The 18,975-nt window shown below is 49.1% G+C and overlaps 2 protein-coding genes across 2 annotated transcripts in view; one reads left to right on the top strand and one right to left on the bottom strand.

The window, feature by feature from the left end:
* Window positions 1–6,317: 6,317 nt before the first annotated feature.
* CTSW (cathepsin W) overlaps window positions 6,318–18,975 on the bottom strand; it is a 13,109-nt gene continuing 451 nt past the window's right edge. Inside the window, exons 2-11 of the mRNA XM_053278318.1 lie at window positions 17,950–18,016; window positions 17,218–17,331; window positions 15,184–15,335; window positions 13,676–13,775; window positions 11,056–11,145; window positions 9,652–9,771; window positions 9,066–9,130; window positions 7,589–7,679; window positions 6,939–7,015; window positions 6,318–6,779 (exon numbers count right to left, since the gene is read on the bottom strand). Of these exons, the coding sequence (XP_053134293.1) occupies window positions 6,669–6,779; window positions 6,939–7,015; window positions 7,589–7,679; window positions 9,066–9,130; window positions 9,652–9,771; window positions 11,056–11,145; window positions 13,676–13,775; window positions 15,184–15,335; window positions 17,218–17,331; window positions 17,950–18,016 (987 nt within the window). The 3' untranslated portion in view covers window positions 6,318–6,668. The remainder of the gene's footprint in view (window positions 6,780–6,938; window positions 7,016–7,588; window positions 7,680–9,065; window positions 9,131–9,651; window positions 9,772–11,055; window positions 11,146–13,675; window positions 13,776–15,183; window positions 15,336–17,217; window positions 17,332–17,949; window positions 18,017–18,975) is intronic.
* The window catches only part of LOC128337384 (uncharacterized), a 16,718-nt gene continuing 16,520 nt past the window's right edge, over window positions 18,778–18,975 (top strand). Inside the window, exon 1 of the mRNA XM_053278319.1 lies at window positions 18,778–18,879. The gene's annotated coding sequence lies outside the window, so the exon portion shown is untranslated. The remainder of the gene's footprint in view (window positions 18,880–18,975) is intronic.

The raw sequence follows: 18,975 nt of genomic DNA, 5'->3' as shown, positions 1-18,975 counted from the left end.
TGTACTGGACGCTTAGTGCAGTATTGTACTGGACACTTAGAATAGCGTGTCCAGTTCTGGGCCCCGCGTTTTAAGGAGGGTATTGATGACGGGGAGGTTTATCTGGTTCAGAGGAGGGCAACGAAGTTGGTGCGGGGTCTGGAACCCAAGTCCTGTGAGGAACATACATAGGAAGTTGCCATTTACCGAGTCAAACCCTCGGTCCATCTAGGGGGGATGTGCACGAAAGCGGTTTGCCCAGTTTGGTTCGCGTCTGAACCGGACTCAAACAGAACCAGACATGTTTGGTTTTGTCCCCCGAACAGGCCCCCCTGGCTTGGTTCGAATTCAAACCAGTTGGGGGGGGTGGTTTCAGGGGTTTTTTTATTTAAAAAAAATTAAACTCCTCACTGCCTCAGCCCATTTTGGGGGCATTCCGGCCCTTTCTGGCATGGTGGCGGCCATTTTGGAGGCTGCCACGCCTGCTCCCGCGTGATTTGCACGGCCCGGGCATCTGTCTTCCACTATCTTTAGGGTAGGAAGAGGATGTGGTGGGTTCGTATTCTGTTGCTCTTGAGGGTAGGACTAGAGCTGATGGGTTGAAATGATAAGGATGCAGATCTCGGCTGATCCTTAGGAAGCATTTCCGAACAGGCAGGGCCTTCAGCAGTGGAGCCCTGTGCCATGGCGGGCTCTCCCTCTGAGGGCCACCTGTCAGGGATGCTGCAGAACATTCCTGCCTCAAGCCGGGGGTTGGACGAGATGACCTCGAAGGTCCCTTTCAGCTGATGAACCCTGCCACAGAATGCCTGTCTCAAGGCCTGAGCAGACTCCTTCACAGCCCTGCTGCCTTGTGTGATGACGACGATGACAACAACAGCAAATATTTATATACCACTTTCCAACAAGATGTTTACATAGAAATAAATGAATATAAATATAAATATATGGCCCTCTGTCCCCCAAAAGGGCTCCCAATCTAAAAGAGATACAGACCCCAGCAAGAGCCACCGGAGGGATGCTGTGCTGGGGATGGAGAGGGCCAGTTGCTCTCCCCCTGCTCAAGAAAGGGCTTTAAAAAAGGCACCTCTTTGCTCCATTAGCAGCCCCCTCACCCGCCCGTGTGTGTGTGTGTTTATTTATTCAATTTCTATACCGCCCTTCCAGAAATGGCTCAGGGCAGGTTGAGTTTCTTAATTTAAAAAGAGAGCGATTGGAGGAGGAATTAGGGGGAGGAATCAACTTGTGGAACTCTCTGCCACAGGCTGTGGTGACGGACAGCAACCTGGATGGCTTTAAAAGGGGCTTGGACAAATCCATGGAAGACAGGCCTATCAGTGGCTACTAGTCTGGTGGCTGTGGGCCACCTCCAGCCTCAGAGGCAGGATTCCTCTCAGTCCCAGATGCAGGGGAGCAATAGCAGGAGAGAGGGCCTGCCTTCACCTCTTGCCTGTGGGCTTCTCAGAGGCATCTGGTGAGCCACTGTGGGGAAACAGGATGCTGGACTCGATAGGCTTCCTTGGCCCCGATCCAGCAGGGCTGTTCTGATGTTCTTAGGAGCAGGAGGGCCTAACTGGAACACCCCGTCTCCTGGTATACCTTTCTTTTAATTCCAGGTGTGTAGATGGATGGACAAGGGGACGTAATGCCTGTTGTCCGCTCTCCAAGACATGAGATTTTTGACTTCATGGGTTCTGGGGCTCAACCTTCAGACCTGGCACACGCTGGGGCAGAGAGACCGGTCACAGCCTCCGTCCAGCATGCTGCTTCTGTCCCCCCCACCCATCTATCTTCCCTCAAAGAGGCTGTGTCTTCTTTTCCATCCCTCCCCTCACTTTCTCTCTTCCCACCAATGAGGTGGAACATCATCTTCGTTGGCACGACGCCCATCATTTTGAAGCCCTCGGCGGTCTCTTCTGTTTCCTGGAGCGGGGACCTCAGCTGTTTCCCTCTCGTCTAGGCGGATGGTCTGCCTCTGCCATCCGACACCTTCCAACTCGGCGGAAAGTTTGATTTGCACCTTCTGAGCGCAGAGGTGTGAAGGAGCCAGTCCACGCCGAGTTTCCCCTCTGAGGTGCCTCTTGCGAACATCTTTCTGGCTGTGGTTTCTCTGTGGGGGGTTTGTGACCACATCCCGCCTGTGTACAATCAGCAGCCCTAAATCACTTTGACTTGAACAACTTTTGACTTGAATTCTCCCGAGTGAGGGCCTGCTCAGCAGCAGTACCTGAGGCAAGACACGAAATGCTGCCGTGCCCCACACCCCTGGTGGGGCCAGCCCCCTTGCAAGGCCAACCCTTGCAAGCTTTGAGAGCGCCTTGTGTTTCTGAACACTTTGCCAAGGGTGTGAGGAGACGCCTTTCTTGCTCATTCAGGTTGGCCACAGCGGTGGGGCAAACATCTTGCTCTCCCCCGAATGGTGCCCCAATCAGCTGTCACTTGAGGAATATAGGAAGCTGCCATATACTGAGTCAGACCCTTGGTCCATCTAGCTCAGTATTGTATACACAGACTGGCAGCAGCTTCTCTGAGGTTGCAGGCAGGAGTCTCTCTCAGCCCAATCTTGGAGATGCTGCCAGGCAGGGAACTTAGAACCTTCTGCTCTTCCCAGAGCGGCTCCATCCCTTAAAGGGAATATCTTCTAGTGCTCACACATCAAGTCTCCCATTCATATGCAACCAGGCCTGACCCTGCTTAGCTAAGGGGACAACTCATACTTGCTTCCATCAGCTCTCCACCACATAGGAAGCTGCCATATACTGAGTCAGACCATTGGTCTATCTAGCTCAGTATTGTATTCACAGACTGGCAGCGGCTTTTCCAAGGTTGCAGGCAGGAATATCTCTCAGCCTTACCTTGGAGATGCTGTCAGGGAGGCAACTTGGAACCTAGATGCTCTTTCCAGAGTGGCCCCATCCCCTAAGGGGGAATATCTTACAGTGCTCACACAAGTCTCCCTTTCATATGCAACCAGGGTGGACCCTGCTTAGCTAAGGGGACAAGTCATGCTTGCTACCACCAGACCAGCTCTCCTCTCCTTTATGAGGCAACCTGGCTCACCTTGCCTCATAAAACTGCCGCCCCAGGCCTACAACATTTCTGCCTGTCATGCAGTTATTAGAGGCACAGGAGTCCCGCTGGGGGGGCGGGGAGGTGGCAACTTCAGCAACCCGAGAGAGTCAGTAGAAAAGAAAACAAATTAGCACAGTGGGAACCGTTGAAACGAGAAAACCAGAAACGCCTTGTAAGGGCTGAGGTGTGAAACATCAGTGGAAGGTCTGATCAGAATAGAAACTTGATTTCCCGAAGCAGAAAAAGCAGCACAGCTTCTGCCATTCCAAATTTGGGGGTGGTTGGTTTATTTATTTCATTATTATTATTATTATTATTATTATTATTATTATTATTATTATTATCATTAATTTATTATATTTATAAACCACCCCATCCAGAGGCTCTGGGCAGTGTACATTCGTGTGATTTGTGTGATTACCTCCTGTTGTCTCTCTTTGGGGCATCAGAATGAACACCACCAATTTTGTTAATTGGCCGTCTTTTCTTTATCAGATATCTAAAAGGACTAGTCACCAGGGATAGCAGCACCATCATATCAACAAGAAGGCACGCTGGGGGTGTGCACGAAACACATTTTGCATTCCGTTCCGAGCGCAGAATGGAACGCAAAATGTGCGAAACGTTCGGTTGCAACAAGCGGGCAAGCTGGTTGTTCCAAGGGAATGACCCTTACTTCCGCCAGACCATTCTGGCCGCCATTTTGGGTTTTAAAAATGGCACTCAGACCGGGGTCAGAATGTTCTACCTCTGCATGGGTCATTCCATTCCGAGCTTGGAACCGGACCCCTTTTTAAAGCATTCAAAATATTCGCTTGCCGAGGCCCTCTGATCAGTAGCCCAAACTGAGGCTCTTCCCACAATTGCCCAAAAGCAGGCTAAAGGAGCCCAGCCCGCTTTGGGGCCATCATGTGCTGCAACGGGAACCACGCCGCTCCTGGCAGCTAGCCGCCATAAATCCTCCTCCGTTAAACCTTGTTTTTGTGCTTGTGTGTCACCACAGCGACACAGGAGTAGACCCCTTGGCCGGGAGGCTGCTGGGCTTGGGGGTCGCTCCAGGATGCCCCGCACACTTGCAAAGGGCATCCTGGAACTTATGGGGGCCGCGTGGCCCCCAATCCCCACAGCCGCCACCAGCTCCGTATCGGAGCCGGCAGCCGTGTCAGTGGCCAATCTGGCCGCCCAGCTACAAGCAACTGCTCGTCTGCGGGGAGAGTGGGCTAAGCTCGCTCTCCCCGCAGAACCCCGTCGGGCGCTTCACACGTGTCGTCCGAAGCGCCTCACTCATATGAAGTAACACTAGGAAGTCATTCACACAATCAAAGAATGTGTTCTACCTGTGTTTGGGAGCTGGGTGAGCTCCCAGTTTTTGGTTGTGTGGAAGCAAGGTAGGAGGTAATTCTGGGTCGAAGTGATTGTGTGGAAGCAAGCTAGGGGGAAAACCTGGGTAGCTTTTCCTGCTATTGTGCTTCCACACAATCACTTCTACTCAGGTTTTTCCTCCTACCTTGCTTCCACGCCACCAAAAATTGGGAGCACACACAGCTCCCAAACCCAGGTAGAACACATTCTTTGGTTGTGTGAATGACCTCTTTGTCTTATTATTCTAGCAACAATTCTTCTTTTGGGGGGATTTGCAGTTTTCAAAGGGCGGCTTTCGAGGCCGTGCCTGCTTCTTGGAATTAATCTGCCAGTCCTTCTAGCTGTAGCAACTGCTGCTGATGGGTTTTTACTAAATCCTGCTCTGAAATTGGATCTGAAATTTTGAATGTTCTAGTTCGGAAGGATTTTGGTTTTGGTTTTTAAAACTGTATTTTAAAATTGTGCTGACCAGCTTCCAGTACTGTATGCTAGATCTGGCATTTTAAAGAGATCTAAAACTGTGAGAGTGCTGTAAAAACTGTATTTACTTTGAATGCAAATTTAAATTAATACTGCTAAGGCCAGAGACATCTGGAAGTCAGAAACCCCAACCTATCTCAGCACATTTCCTATCTCTATCCTGTCATTTTGTATTTTTTAATGGGTTGCCCTTTTTGGCTGATAGGAAGTTTCTGGGAAATAGGCTAGAAGGCAACAGCTTGTGATTGCAGAAGTCATGTAGGAGAATTAATTAATTTCTTTATTACAGCCAGAGGCCAGCAGGGGGATGGGGATGCACACAAACGACAGTATCTAATCAATCGAGCTGAAATCAAAGCATTGACCACCACAATCTAGAGGCTAAGAAACAGAAGTTGGTAACATTCTAAGTAAGCTGGAACTTATAAACTGCTAAAAGAAATTATGCTACTTTTAGCCAACCAGATTTTAGCAGTCAGAATGAATCAGAATGACCCAGAAATTCTAATTAAAAAGTTGAAATCAGACTATAGTGTAAGATGGAATAAAATCTAGGCTATATATAGAAGCACATGCGTTATCGGTTCAATTTCTTCCGCTCCACAAGGACACCAACGGTTTGACGGTATCTGCCACCCAGGATTGTTGAAGTTAAATCTTGCTCTTGTGAAAGCCCAGTGAAATGTCAATATAATAAGGTAAGCAGCTATGACTCTCCCATCTGTCTCACTTGGTGTTCTGCAAAAAGTGGACATCCAGCTCAAATTAAACTGGAGGTCTAAATCTAAAAGGCGTTGCACAATTAATTCTAATTAATTGCACGCACACACACAGAATGCAAATTCCCGGAACGTTCTGTCAGAACAACCAGTTCAAACCAGTTCCGACGGAACGAGCTCGGAACCTTCCGAATGTTCCGAGTGCCATTTGGAAGAGTGTCTAAGGCGTTCTTTTGGCCTCTGCCTATGCACGGCAGCCATTTGTGTGGTCAGCACCACCACACAAATGTCTGCCACGCATGCTCAGAGTACCCTAGCCGCTCTTCCAAAATGGCGCTCGGAACACTTGGGACGTTCCGAGCTCGTTCCGTCGGAACCCACCGGCCCGACGGGTTGTTTTGACGGAACGTTCTGGGGAGGTGCGCGGGACGGAATGCAAATCCCATTCTGTGCACAGCCCTAGAGATGTGGTGTTCCTTTGCCCATCAACAGAGTACAGGTGGCTTTCTGACCCATGGAACCGCAGGGGTCTCTCTCCCCTTTCTCGCTCTCTCTCACACGCATACACAATTGTGCCATTTGTTGGGAATTCTCTCTGGGAATTCTCCCTTCTATTACAGCAGAGTGCACAGAGGCAAAACACAGTGGAGTCTGCCTAGGCATGCCTGTATCCTGAGAGCAAAATAACTTGGAGCCAGTTCATAGTTTCAAATCAATATAAGGAGTCTTTATTAGTGAACTCCATGCTAGATAGGAAAGTGGAGAGATAGGATCTCTATTCTAGCTAGCTAGCTGGATGCAGAGGGATGGTTTCTGCATCTCTGCACACATGGAGATGTGAGAGGAGTGTGTGTGTTGCAAGGGAGAAGAAAGGGAAGAGGAAGAGGGAAGTAAGTAAGTTCCTGAGAGTAGCAATCTACATATCAAAGGGATTGTGTCAGAGCAGTAGAGAAGGGATGACCAATGTCTTGACCCCTCTAGCCCTCTGACTCACTAGTCTGTCCCCCTCTGTCATTGAGACATGAGACAGCACAGAGTCCTTCACTTCCAACTCCACTAAAGGTGGCAAAAAACAGGTTTCTTTCCTCGGTTATTCTTGACGATGGCTGTCGCTGGATACATGGCAATGCCGCAGGTGTTGCTTCCACGATAAAAGCGGAAATACCCCTAGGTGAGAAGAGAGTGGGTTGAAAAGTACTGGTGAGGGTAGATCCAACGGAGTCAAATCCTCACAAAGACACACCCGCTGCCCCACATTCTTGTTTACTAGCTTCCCCTACTCAACCTCTTCCTCCTCCATGATGGGGACCATTATGGGGACCATACCTCTTCTCCCCAGTCCTTCCCCCAGCTGTTCTGGATGATCCAGTACTGCCCGTTCCAAGATCCACGCCGGGATTTGGCTGCACAGAAGCATAAACAAGAACCGAAGTCATGAGGCGGGAGAACCCGTCTCTCTCAGCCCTCTCTGGAGATGCTGCCAGAGAGAGAACTCAGAACCTTCTGCCTGCAAGCAGGCCGGTGCTCTTCCCAGAGCGGCCCCATCCCCTGTGGGGAATCCCTTCCAGCACTCACACGCCGTCTCCCATCCAAAATCAAACCAGGGTGGACTCTGCTTAGCAAAGGGGACAGCCCATGTCTACTGCCACCAGACCAGCTCTCCTCCCATCGGCAAACCTGCAGCATCAAGACAGGTTGGCTCTCTCCCATGAGAATGAGGACAGAGATCACCCTGTCCCTTCCTCGACCACCACCATCACCAAGGCAACTTTGGACCCAGCGGTGCTTGGCTGACCCTTCCATGAGGCTCGGTGGGGCGGTCATCTCAGGCAGCAGATTACTAGGGAGCTAGCAGGGTGGAAAGATGCCGGCTCTGCTTTTTAAAAGTGCCCACGCTCCAACCACACTCCGCCTGGCACACGGAGGCGTCGAGGGACCAGTTTCACCACCTGCCCCCTGAGTCCTCCACCACTCACCTTCTCCGTAGCCCACGATGAGCCCAACATGGTCCAGATACTTTGGGTCGCAGTCCTTCGCAGATCTCTGGATGATGCCTTTTTGGTAATTCTGGCAGAAAGAGAGAGGAAAGGCCCCGTCGGCCAAACTCAGCAAGGGACAGGACAGGGGCAGATCCTCCAGGCATCAGAATTGCTCCAATTCTAATAAGCTAACAATAAGCTTATTATTCTATAATTATTGTTGTTGTTGTTGTTTACACAGTCAGTCAGGTGTTATTGGCTGCTTTGTTTGATCCAGACATCGAGTCCTTCCCAAGGACCTGGGATGGCTGGATCTTATTATCAATATTGTTGCTGTTGTTATTATAGATATTGTCGCAGAATAGAGGCTGTTCCCAGTCAAGCTGCTTTTTGTAACTGGCGGATGGTGATTTCTGTGGCCCCGATGGTGTTGAGGTGCTCTTCAAGGTCTTTTGGAACGGCACCCAGGGCACCAGTTACCACCGGGATGATTTGGGTCTTCTTCTGCCACAGCCTTTCAATTTCAGTTTGTAGATCGTTGTATTTGGTGATTTTTTTTCTATTTCTTTCTCTTCTATTCTGCTACCCCCTGGTATTGCTATGTCGATTATTTTGACTTGTTTTTCTTTCTTCTCGACTACAGTTATATCTGGTGTATTGTGTGGCAGATGTTTGTCTGTTTGTAGTCTTCATTTTCTTCAACTTTTTCAATTGGATGGTCCCACCAATTTTTGGCTACAGGTAGCTTGTATTTTTGGCAGATGTTCCAGTGTATCATCCCTGCTACCTTGTCATGCCTTTGTTTGTAGTCAGTCTGTGCGATCTTTTTACAACAGCAATTGGCGCCCTGGGTGCCGTTCCAAAAGACCTTGAAGAGCACCTCAACACCATCGGGGCCGCAGAAATCACCATCAGCCAATTACAAAAAGCAGCTTTACTGGGAACAGCCTATATTCCGCGACGATATCTATAACAATTGACAATAAAATTCTGGCATCCCAGGTCCTTGGGAAGGACTCGATGTCTGGATAAAACAAACCAGTCAATGACACCTGTCTGACTGTGTAAACAAGAAATAATAATAATAATTTGATTTCTATACCATCCTTCCAAAAATGGCTCAGGGCAGTTTACACAGAGAAATTATATATTATCATTAATAATTATAGATAATAATAATAATAATTCTATAATATATTATAATAAGCCAGTCTGGGGTTCTAATGGGATTTTTTTTTTTTTTTTAAGAACTCACGGTCTCCGTGGGGGTGTGGGGTGTGAGTGTGTCTGGCAGTTCCCCCTCTGAGTATTGTCAACCCAGGCTGGTAGCAGCTCAGCTGGAGCCTTCCCCAGGCCTCCCCGGAGAATCTGCCTGGGATCGAACCTGAGAACCTTCTGCATGCAAAGCAGATGCTCTTCCACTGAGCTCGCCCCTACGACACCCCACATATTTCGATCTCCATCAGGCACCTACCTGAAGGGCAGCGCAGTTGAGAAGGACGGTCACAGGCCCCTGGGAAGCCACACGTTCAGCTATGTCTAAGGGACAGCCGTGGAAACACAACAGGATTAGTGTCGGGGTGGGGAGAGAAGAGAGAAGACACCAGCCCTCCTATGGGGAGCAGGCTGCTACCCCGGAATATGGCATGAATAACCAGGAGATGCACTTAAAGGCCAGAAATGTAAAGATGACGAAGAGTGCTATCAACTGCAGACCATTCGAGATATGATGAAGTTATAATGCACTTGACACAGAAGTTCATTACAGGGTCAAACAGGGCTCTACGTGCCCAAGCCCCTTCCTCACCCCAGTTCTGGATTGCACCAAGGGAAAAGGGCACCCCTAAGCACGTGCAGAGTGCCTTTGCCTCCATTACTGATCAGTTCCCAGAAGCAACTGCCGATGTCCCTGGAATTGTGGGGAGGGGGCAAAAAGGGTCTGAGTCCAGACATCTCATCTCTCCCAGATAAAGCCCTGGCTGTTGGTCTCCATCCTTACGGCATCGCCATGAGGTCACAACGCTCCCCTTCCCCTCGGAGGCCTCGCCCCCACCCCTCACGTTTTTCATCGCGGGGCAGCATTTCGTAGCCGTCAATCGGGGTCAGGTTCCGTTTACGCAGCTTGAGACACTTCTGCACTTTCCCCGTGTAGGGATACAGCTTTTCGCTTGATAAGCCGCCTGCAAAAGCAGAAACGGAATTCAGAAATGTGGGGACGGGGTTGGAAGACCCCCACTTTCTCACGGTCAATCCGTCAAAGGTCCTGCCTACTGGGGGGACACACCACTTTTTATTAATTATTATTATTAATTATTAATTTATTATTATATTATATTATATTATATTATATTATATTATATTATATTATATTATATTATATTATATTATAACATAACTCCTGCTAACTTGGCAAAGAGGCCCCTTTTAACGTGGTGATTCTATTGTATTTAGCAGGGGGAGAGCAACTGGCCCTATCCGCCCCCAGCACAGCATCCCTCCAGGGACTGTTGCTGGAATCGATCTTGTGTTTCTTTTTAGATTGTGAGCCCTTTGGGGACAGGGAGCCATCTTATTTCTTTCTTATTTCTCTATGTAAACAGCCCTGAGCCATTTTTGGAAGGGCGGTCTAGAAATCGAATAAATAATAATTAATTCTACCACAAGCATGAATTCTGTAACTCATCTGAATTAGTCTGTGATTGGTACGAATGTTCTTTGCACTCAAACGGCATTTGATCTGTCAACTCCATTTCAATTTTTTCTGCAAGTATTCTTTGATCATACTAGGCATGACTGTTTTCCGATGGCAAACAGAAACGACTGCTTCGACCTTTCACCCAGCATATCCTAGCGTATGCCGCTATGTTGAAGTGGCAGGGAGGTTTATGCCAAAGGTGGGATCTTGTAAGTAATGGGAAAGCATGTCTTTATTTTGCACAAACAAATCCACACACGCTTCAAAATATACAATGGGGATCTGGGATCGGGAGATGCAGGGACCGAAGCCGAGACCTTTCACATGTGCTCAGGCCTTGGGCTGAAGTGCAGCTCCCTTCCCCATGAGGAGGGCTACGTCTAGGGAAGAGCTGAGGGCTCTTCCCCACTGCTATCAGCCCGCCTGGTTCATTCTAGATCTTAGTAACACAGCTGCGGCACACAGGAGGATTAAAGGGAAAGGGAAAGTGGCTCTGTCGAGTCGACGTCGAGTCGGTGTCAAGTCGACGTCGACTCGGTGTCGAATCCTGGAGCCCACAGAGACCTGTGGTTGTCTTTGGTAGAATACAGAAGGGGTTGACCATTGTCTCCTCCTCCCGCGCAGTCTGAGATGATGCCTTTCAGCACCTTCCTAGATCGCTGCTACCCAATAACGGTGTTTACTGGGATTCGAACCTGCAACCTCTTGCTCGCTAGGCAAGTCATTTCCCCGCTGCGCCATTAGGAAGGATATGAAGGGGTTTACGCACTCCGGTTGACGACAGTCAGGAATCCGTCCCATGGATAGCCACCCTGGCAGCCTTGCTTATTGCATTCCCAGTAGGTGCAGTCCAGCATCTCTGGAATGAAAGAACACCTGGTCAGCCTTACCCAAACTTAGCAAGTGGCAGCTGTGGGTTAGTAGAAACCAGGTTCAGCCCCCTCCCCTCTCTCCGGGTGTCATGCCCCTACCTTCGGATAGTGAAGAGAAGGAGGACGTGGGCAACCCTCCAACAGAACAACAGGAGGAGAGCTCACCTGTCGGGCCACAGGAAGAAACAGGGGCAAGCCAAGTAGGGACTGCAGCTCCTGGGGGGGCTGTCAGAGGCTGCACAGGAGAAGCGGGGTGCAGAGCCAAGCCCAGAGCCAGAGAGCGTGCAAACAATAACACCTCAACAAAGGAGATATGAACGGAGACAACAGCAGCTGGAGACACTTAGATGGAGCAAGAGACTGCTTGACAAGCAAGATAAATGCTGAATCATTGGTAGCTGATGGGAGGAGGAACCCAGTTAGTCAAAGCACTATAAATCAAGGCCAGCAGGCAGTGAACGCTGCTGGAAGCAACGAGTCTCTTTTGTGCCTGCTGCAGCCGAGCCTCCGTCTCTCAGAGGAAAGCCCAGCTTCGTGTTTGGCCTCTAGAGACCCAGGCTTTTCCGGATTCTTCTCTGCTACCTGACTGAGTCCTACAACTGCCCTAGCTGCAACATCTCCCCGGGGAATGCCTTGCACTCTTTTTGCTCTGGACCCGTGCTATTTGGTGAGCGGACTGAGTTTTCGGGGGAGACTGTCTGAACCTGATACTTTGAGTAAAGTTTCTCTTGTGTTTTCTTTGCAGACCAGAGAGGACGCCGAGGGACTGCCAGTGGCCCTGACGGAGACCTTGACTTGGACACCAGACGGACAGGCTCTTGACACTGGGTCTCGGCAGGGCCCAGTCTCAGAACCAGCTCTTTCAGTGCCAGGATTCCTTCCACATGTTCAAAGGCTCCATGTGCAGTCTGGGGTAAGATGTTGCTATTGTTGGACTACAACACCCATCATCCTCTGTTTTTAGCCTACTTTCCAGTAGGCTTATGAGATCACCCAGCATTCTCTCTGTGTGTGTGTGTGTGTGTGTCCCCATGTGTCGTGTCCCCCCCCCCAACCTCCCACATCAACTTTGAAATGCCTGGACCAATTTGAACCAAATTATGTACAGTGGCAGTGAGTGACACACAGGGACACCTCAGTGGCGTAGTTTTTGATGATGTCATCCACACCGATTCAAGATGGTGGACGCACGCACTTTGGAGGCACAAGTGGGCTAACTTGTGAACTGCTTAACCGATTTGAACCAAATTTGGTACAGGTATAGGGACACATAGGGACACCTCAACAGCATAGATTGTGACAATGTCATCCAACCCAGTTCAAGATGGCAGACGCATAAACATTTGAGTGCACTAACTTGTGGACTCTCTAACCGCTTTGAACCAAATTTGATATAGTTGTAGTGAGTGACACACAGGGACACCTCAATGGTGTCGTTTTGGAATGATGTAATCCACCCTGATCCAAGATGGTGGATGCATGAAAATTTGAGGTGCAAGAGATCTAACTTGTGGACCTCGATTTGAACCAAATTTAGTCCAGTTGTAGAGAAAGTGAAAGGAAAGCAGGTGGATTAATTCTTACTAGAACAACTTCTTGTGAAATAGTTTTAGTTACTTTTACTCTGTTTTATACTGTGTTTTTAAATTGCGCACACTGTCTAGAGATGCACATAGCAGGCGGTATATAAATTTGGTTAATTAATTGGATAATTGGAAAAACAAATTCACAGCAACAATGACCATAGGCCAGGGATGATAGGAGTTGTAGTCCAGAAATAAGAAGTTACTCAGGATTGTCAAACTGAAGCTGAACACTGGTAAGAGGGCGCAGAGAAGAATCTTTGCGCCAAGTTCAACCTCATTTTTATTTTATTTATTTTTACATGTATATCCTGCTTTTCCTCCAAGGAGCTCAGAGTACATGGTTATGTTTATTCTCACAATGACCTTGTGAGGTAGGTTAGGCTGAGAGATACATGACTGGCTGGCCCAGAGTCACCCAGTGAGTTTCATGGTTGAATGGGGATTTAAACTCGGGTCTTCTTGGTCCTAGTCGAACACTCTAACCACGACACTATGCTGGCTCAGCACAGTAGCTGTGTGGCTGGACGCCTTTGGGGACAGGGAGCATGTAAACTGCTTTGAGACTTTTGTTGAAAAGCAGTAGATAAATATTTGTCGTGTTTGTATTTGTAAGCACTTGCTGGTAGACCAGAATGATTGGCTGAAATTTCATTAATGAGAGCCAAGGGCAGGGGAGTGTCCCTGATAGTCAGGAATCACTCCCCAGCCGTTGGAATGCAATACCAGAAACAGCTACAAACTACATTTTGAAGTTTGATTTTCGAAAGAATCTGACCGAGGAGGTGGGGAGGGAGGGAGGGAGGGAGTTTAATAAGGGGGCTTAAGACAGGAGATAGAATAGCAGTATCCCTTCTTGCCCCCCCCCAAAAAAAAACCAGCAAGAGGGAGGGTCTGATTACCTTCCCTCTGCACTGATGGCCAACAAACATACCCTGTGCTGAGAGGTTTCGTGGCGAACCTCGGTGGATGTTCCACAAGGCTTCGATATTGGCCACAGCTGCAAAAGCCCAGCACGACGCACATTTTTCACCCTGGGAAGGGAAGAGAAAAGAGATCTAAGATCCGAAATTCTTTCCCACATGGCTTTTACCTCACATTTTTCTCCTGGAGAGTGTACCTTTGCACATCGGCCAAATTAGCGCCAAAGTCTGTGTGATTTATTGTGGAGAGCACTTCGCAAAGGATTCTGGTTCCCCCTGAATTTGGGCTGCTCATTTTAGCTTTGCTCGAATTCAGTCGGGGTAAAAACAATCCTCTAACTGGTGTTTTTTTCCGGAATAAACCGAGGTTTCGAATATTCCTCGATGCTTCTCCCATGATGCGTGGAGGGGCCATTACCGAGAACTTGGCTTTTTTTCAAAGCGTGTGTGTGTGTGTTTCTATCTATCTATCTCAAATTTATTACGGTCCATGACCAACCAACCAACCAAACAAACAAAAACAAGGAATTATAATATAATTCCTTTATTTATATTTGTATTTGTATTTGTATTTATATTTATATTTATAAATATTTATATTTATTTATATTTCTGGGTGGACTAGAACTCAGGCAGGAGCCTTGTGGGGATGCATGGAGGGAACTTATTTATTTTCTTTATTTTTATTGTTAAATTTATACCCCACCTTTCATTAAGAAAAACTCAACTTGGAACTTTCTGCATGCAAGCAGGCAGGTGCTCTTCCCAGAGCGGCCCCATCCCCGAAGGGGAATCTCTTACAGGAAGCTGCCATATACTGAGTCAGACCCTTGCTCCACCTAGCCCAGTATTGTCTACACAGACTGGCAGCAGCTTCTCCAAGGTTGCAGGCAGGAGTCTCTCTCAGCCCTATCTTGGAGATGCTGCCAAGGAGGGAACTTGGAATTTAGATGCTGTTCCCAGAGTGACCCCATCCCCAATGGGGAATATCTTCCAGTGCTCACACCTGTAGTCTCCCATTCAAATGCAAACCAGGGTGGACCCTGCTTAGCAAAGGAGACAATTCATGCTTGCAACCACAAGACCAACTCTCCTCCCAGAGACCAGCAACATCCCTGCTCGATCCACCACTGCTTCTAGCCCAAGCAAAGAGACTTTGTGGTAGCAAGCATGACTTGTCCCCTCCGCTAAGCCGGGTCCACCCTGGTTGCATATGAATGGGAGACTTGATGTGTGAGCACTGCAAGATATTCCCCTCAGGGGATGGAGCCGCTCTGGGAAGAGCAGAAGGTTCCAAGGTCCCTCCCTGGCAGCATCTCCAAGATAGGGCCGGGAGAGATTCCTGCCTGCAACCTTGGAGAAGCCGCTGCCAGTCTGTGAAGACAATACTGAGCTAGATAGACCAAGGGTCTGACTCAGTATATGACAGTTTCCTATGTTCCTATGACCCTGTGGACTCTTCTCCTCTCTCCGCATAGGAATCTTGTTGCCCAGCATATCCACCTTTCTGCCCCTTTACCTGGTGTTTCACTTCTGGGATGGCTCCAGTTTTTCTCCAGTCACAGGACGGGGATATTTCGCCCTCCAAAGGTGCATCTGGCTGCCTCTGTGAGGGGGTCAGGTCGGGCGGAGAGGCATGACCGTTCCCACACCTCTCCTTAAACTCCGTTTCTGGGTGGTGGAGGTAAAGATGGACAATCTGCTCAGTCAGTCTGGGACAAGGAAAGGCACCAGATATCTCTCTATGGTCAGCGGCACCCTTGCAATCTGAATTCACCCCCCTCGCTTTTGGAACAGTCCAGATTCTGGACACAAATTCTGGAACTAAAACTCCAGACTCAGAGCTGCCTGGTTTATTCCAGTCCAGGTTCTGGACACAAATTCCAGATTCTGGACACAAATTCTGGAACTAAATTCTGGAATTCCAGTCTTAGAGCTGCCTGATTGATTCCTGTCCAGATTCTGGACACAAATTCCAGATTCTGGAAACAAATTCCAGGTTCTGGAACTAATTCTGGAACTAAAATTCCAAACTTAGAGCTGCCTGATTGATTTCTGTCCAGATTCTGGACACAAATTCCAGATTCTGGACACAAATTCTGGAACTAAAATTCCAAACTTAGAGCTGCCTGATTGATTCCAGTCCAGGTTCTGGACACAAATTCCGGATTCTGGACACAAATTCTGAAACTAAAATTCCAGTCTTAGAGCTGCCTGATTGATTCCAGTCCAGATCTTGGACACACATTCCAGATTCAATCAATCAGTAAAATGAGATCCAACTGCAATATTGTTGACGTTAGGAAGCTGTCATATACTGAGTCAGACCATCGGTCATTCTAACTCAGTATTGTCTACACAGACTGGCAGCGTCTTCTCCAATGTTGCACACAGGGGAATCTCTCAGCCCTCCTGGGAGATGCCAGGGAGGGAGCCTGGGACCTTCTGCATGCAAGCAGGCAGGTGCTTTTCCCAAAGCAGCCCCACCTCCTAAGGGGAATATCTTACAGTGCTCACACATGTAGTCTCCCATTCAAATGCAAACCAGGGTGGACCCTGCTTAGCAAAGGAGACAATTGACAGTATCTCTCCAAGGTTTCAGGCAGAGATCTTTCCCAACCTGGGACCTTCTTCATTGAAAGCGTGGATGATTGAACAGTTAAAGTTTACATGCATTTTAAGACCTGAAGAACAATGGATTTATCCAACCAACACATATACAAGCCCGAGCCCTAACCCTGATGAATTAAATTAGCAATTTACTTTTAATTTCACTTTTTCATTATGACACACAGCATCACATGAGTCATTTCTAACTCTTCAGGAAATGCCACAAAGCCAGGAAGCCGGAAGCCGCCTAAAATGCCAATTAATCCTAAACCCCACCAACGCTGAATGAACGTTGGGAAAACAAACATCTTTTTGTTTGCAGAGGTGTGACATCAATCAATGCATATCCGCAAATTCTTGACTGCAAATGGATCAGGTGTCCTCCAACCACATAGGAACGATAGGCAGCTGCCATATACTGAGTCAGACCATTGGTCTATCTAGTTCAGTATTGTCTACGCAGACTGGCAGCAGCTTCTCCAAGGTGGCAGCCAGGAATCTCTCTCAGCCCTATCTTGGAGATGCTGCCAGGGAGGGAACTTGGATCCTAGATGCTCTTCCCGGAGTGGCTCCATCCCCTGAGGGGAATATCTTACAGCACGCACACAGGTAGTCTCCCATCCAAATGCAAACCATGGTGGGCCCTACTTATCAAAGGGGACAAGTCATGCTTGCCACCACAAGACCAGCTCTCCTCATGGGAACCTAGGAAGCTGCCATTTACTGAGTCAGACCCTTGGTCCGTCTAGTTCAGTCTTGTCTTCACAGACTGGCAGCGGCTTCTCCAAGGTTGCAGGCAGGAGTCTCTCTCTCAGCCCTCTCTTGGAGATCCCACTTAAGGACATCGCAGATGGTATTCAAAAGGGAAAGGAAGAGCAGGCTAGGGGGGTGCAGTGGCTCTGCAGGCCACACAGCCAAATCTCCCCAGGTCTCCTCTCTTTACCTGTCAGGTCACTGAACTGAGTGATTCCGTACTGTGCCGTCCCCAGCTCCGAAGCCTGCTGCGCTTGGCTCCTTTCCAGGTTCTGAAGGAAGATTTTGAAACGGTGCTGCGTCTCTGGGGTGAGTAATCAAGGGACATTTTTTCAGCAGGCGTGCTCTGAAGAAGCCCACTTCCTTTCCTTCCGTCCTCCGCCAGCAAGCACGTCATTGCAATGTGATGAATCGGGGCCCTTGTTTTTTGTGGCGATGTCAGGCCCTCCCTCCCCGCCTCATCCTGTTCCACCCTGCCTGAAATGTGCACCTTCATAGGAACATAGGAAGCCACCACAAGGAACATAGAAGCCACCACAAGGAACATAGGAAGCCACCACAAGTCAGACCCTTGGTCCATCTAGCTCAGTATTGTCAACCCAGACTGGCAGCGGCTTCTCCAAGGTTGCAGGCAGGAATCTCTCTCAGCCCTATCTTGGAGAAGCTGCCAGGGAGCGAACTTGGAGCCCAGATGCTCTTCCCAGAGTGGCTCCATCCCCTAAGAGGAATCTCTTACAGTGCTCACACACGTAGTCTCCCATCCAAATGCAAACCAGGGTGGACCCTGCTTAGCAAGGAGGGCCATGCGTGCTCGCTACCTGCCAGGTGGTCTCCAAGGCGAAGTCCCCCACACTCAGGACAAAGAGAAGTCTTTCCCTATTCTGCCCACCTCAAAATGTAGAGAGAGCAATGAATCCTTTACCTTCTGGGCTCCGATACGTTTTGTTGAACCGAATCACAAAGTCCTGGAACATCTGTGCCTTTTGGCTCTGAGAAAAGAAGACGGAGGCAAAGAGAGGGTTAATCCCCTGAAGGGTAAACCCGAATAGGGAGGGGGGAAACCCGAATCACGTGGGGGGAACATGATTCCGATACGGAGGCGTCGGCTTCCATCATCCCTCCACTTCCTTAATTCTGCCTCCCCCCCACCCCGGCTTGCTTCCCATCCCCAGTGCTAACCTAAGTGTCTCATCTCCAAGGGCGGCCCTTCTCTGAGGCATGGTGAAGCATTTGCCCTTAGGCGGCGGATTACTAGGGGACCAGCAGGGCGGCAAAACGGCCCCACCCATCACCGCCGTTTTTTGGGACTGAGCTGACACCCTTGTGAGCTTTGCAAGCAGCACCAGCGTGTGCTCGGAACCCCCATTTTAGATGGTGAGCCCTTCGGGGACAGGGAGCCTGTCCCCGAATATACTATGTACACCTTCTGCTTCTGTCCTCGAAGAAGCCAAGATCACGCGTTACCTCTGCGTGGAGCAATCCTGGCTTGTCCTAGCCGAGTTTCAAAATCAAACCAGGATCTGAAGCTGCGACATGGCGTATGATCCCAGTTCCTGAGGCGGGGGGGGGGCTGCTAGCTACCTCCCCCCCACACCTGCCCTCCCCCATTGCCCTGCCAAAACTTGCAAGGTCGGTTTTTAAAGTTTTGAAAAGGGGCTGGCCCCCACCAGGGACATGGGGCAGGTGTCATTTTGAACCTCATTGCAGACACCGAATCCTCTGGGCCACCCCGGCCAATCTACGACCCCCCCCCCGCCAGGTTTTCTTCGGACTGCTGTGCCTTTTACGACGATGCAAACAGCAGACATTCACCCGGGACAGCCCTTTCCAGCACAGCTACACACTGATTTGGGTAAGTTTCTCCTAGAGGCTTTTCAGACAGCAGGTTTTACTGCGAGTTTGGGGCATAACGGGTACTCCGATGCCAAAAGAGGGTTTTTTTTAAAAA

Source organism: Hemicordylus capensis, chromosome 14 (assembly GCF_027244095.1).
Source record: "Hemicordylus capensis ecotype Gifberg chromosome 14, rHemCap1.1.pri, whole genome shotgun sequence".
NCBI classification, from domain to species: domain Eukaryota; kingdom Metazoa; phylum Chordata; class Lepidosauria; order Squamata; family Cordylidae; genus Hemicordylus; species Hemicordylus capensis.
This window is presented reverse-complemented; position numbering and strand designations above follow the sequence as displayed.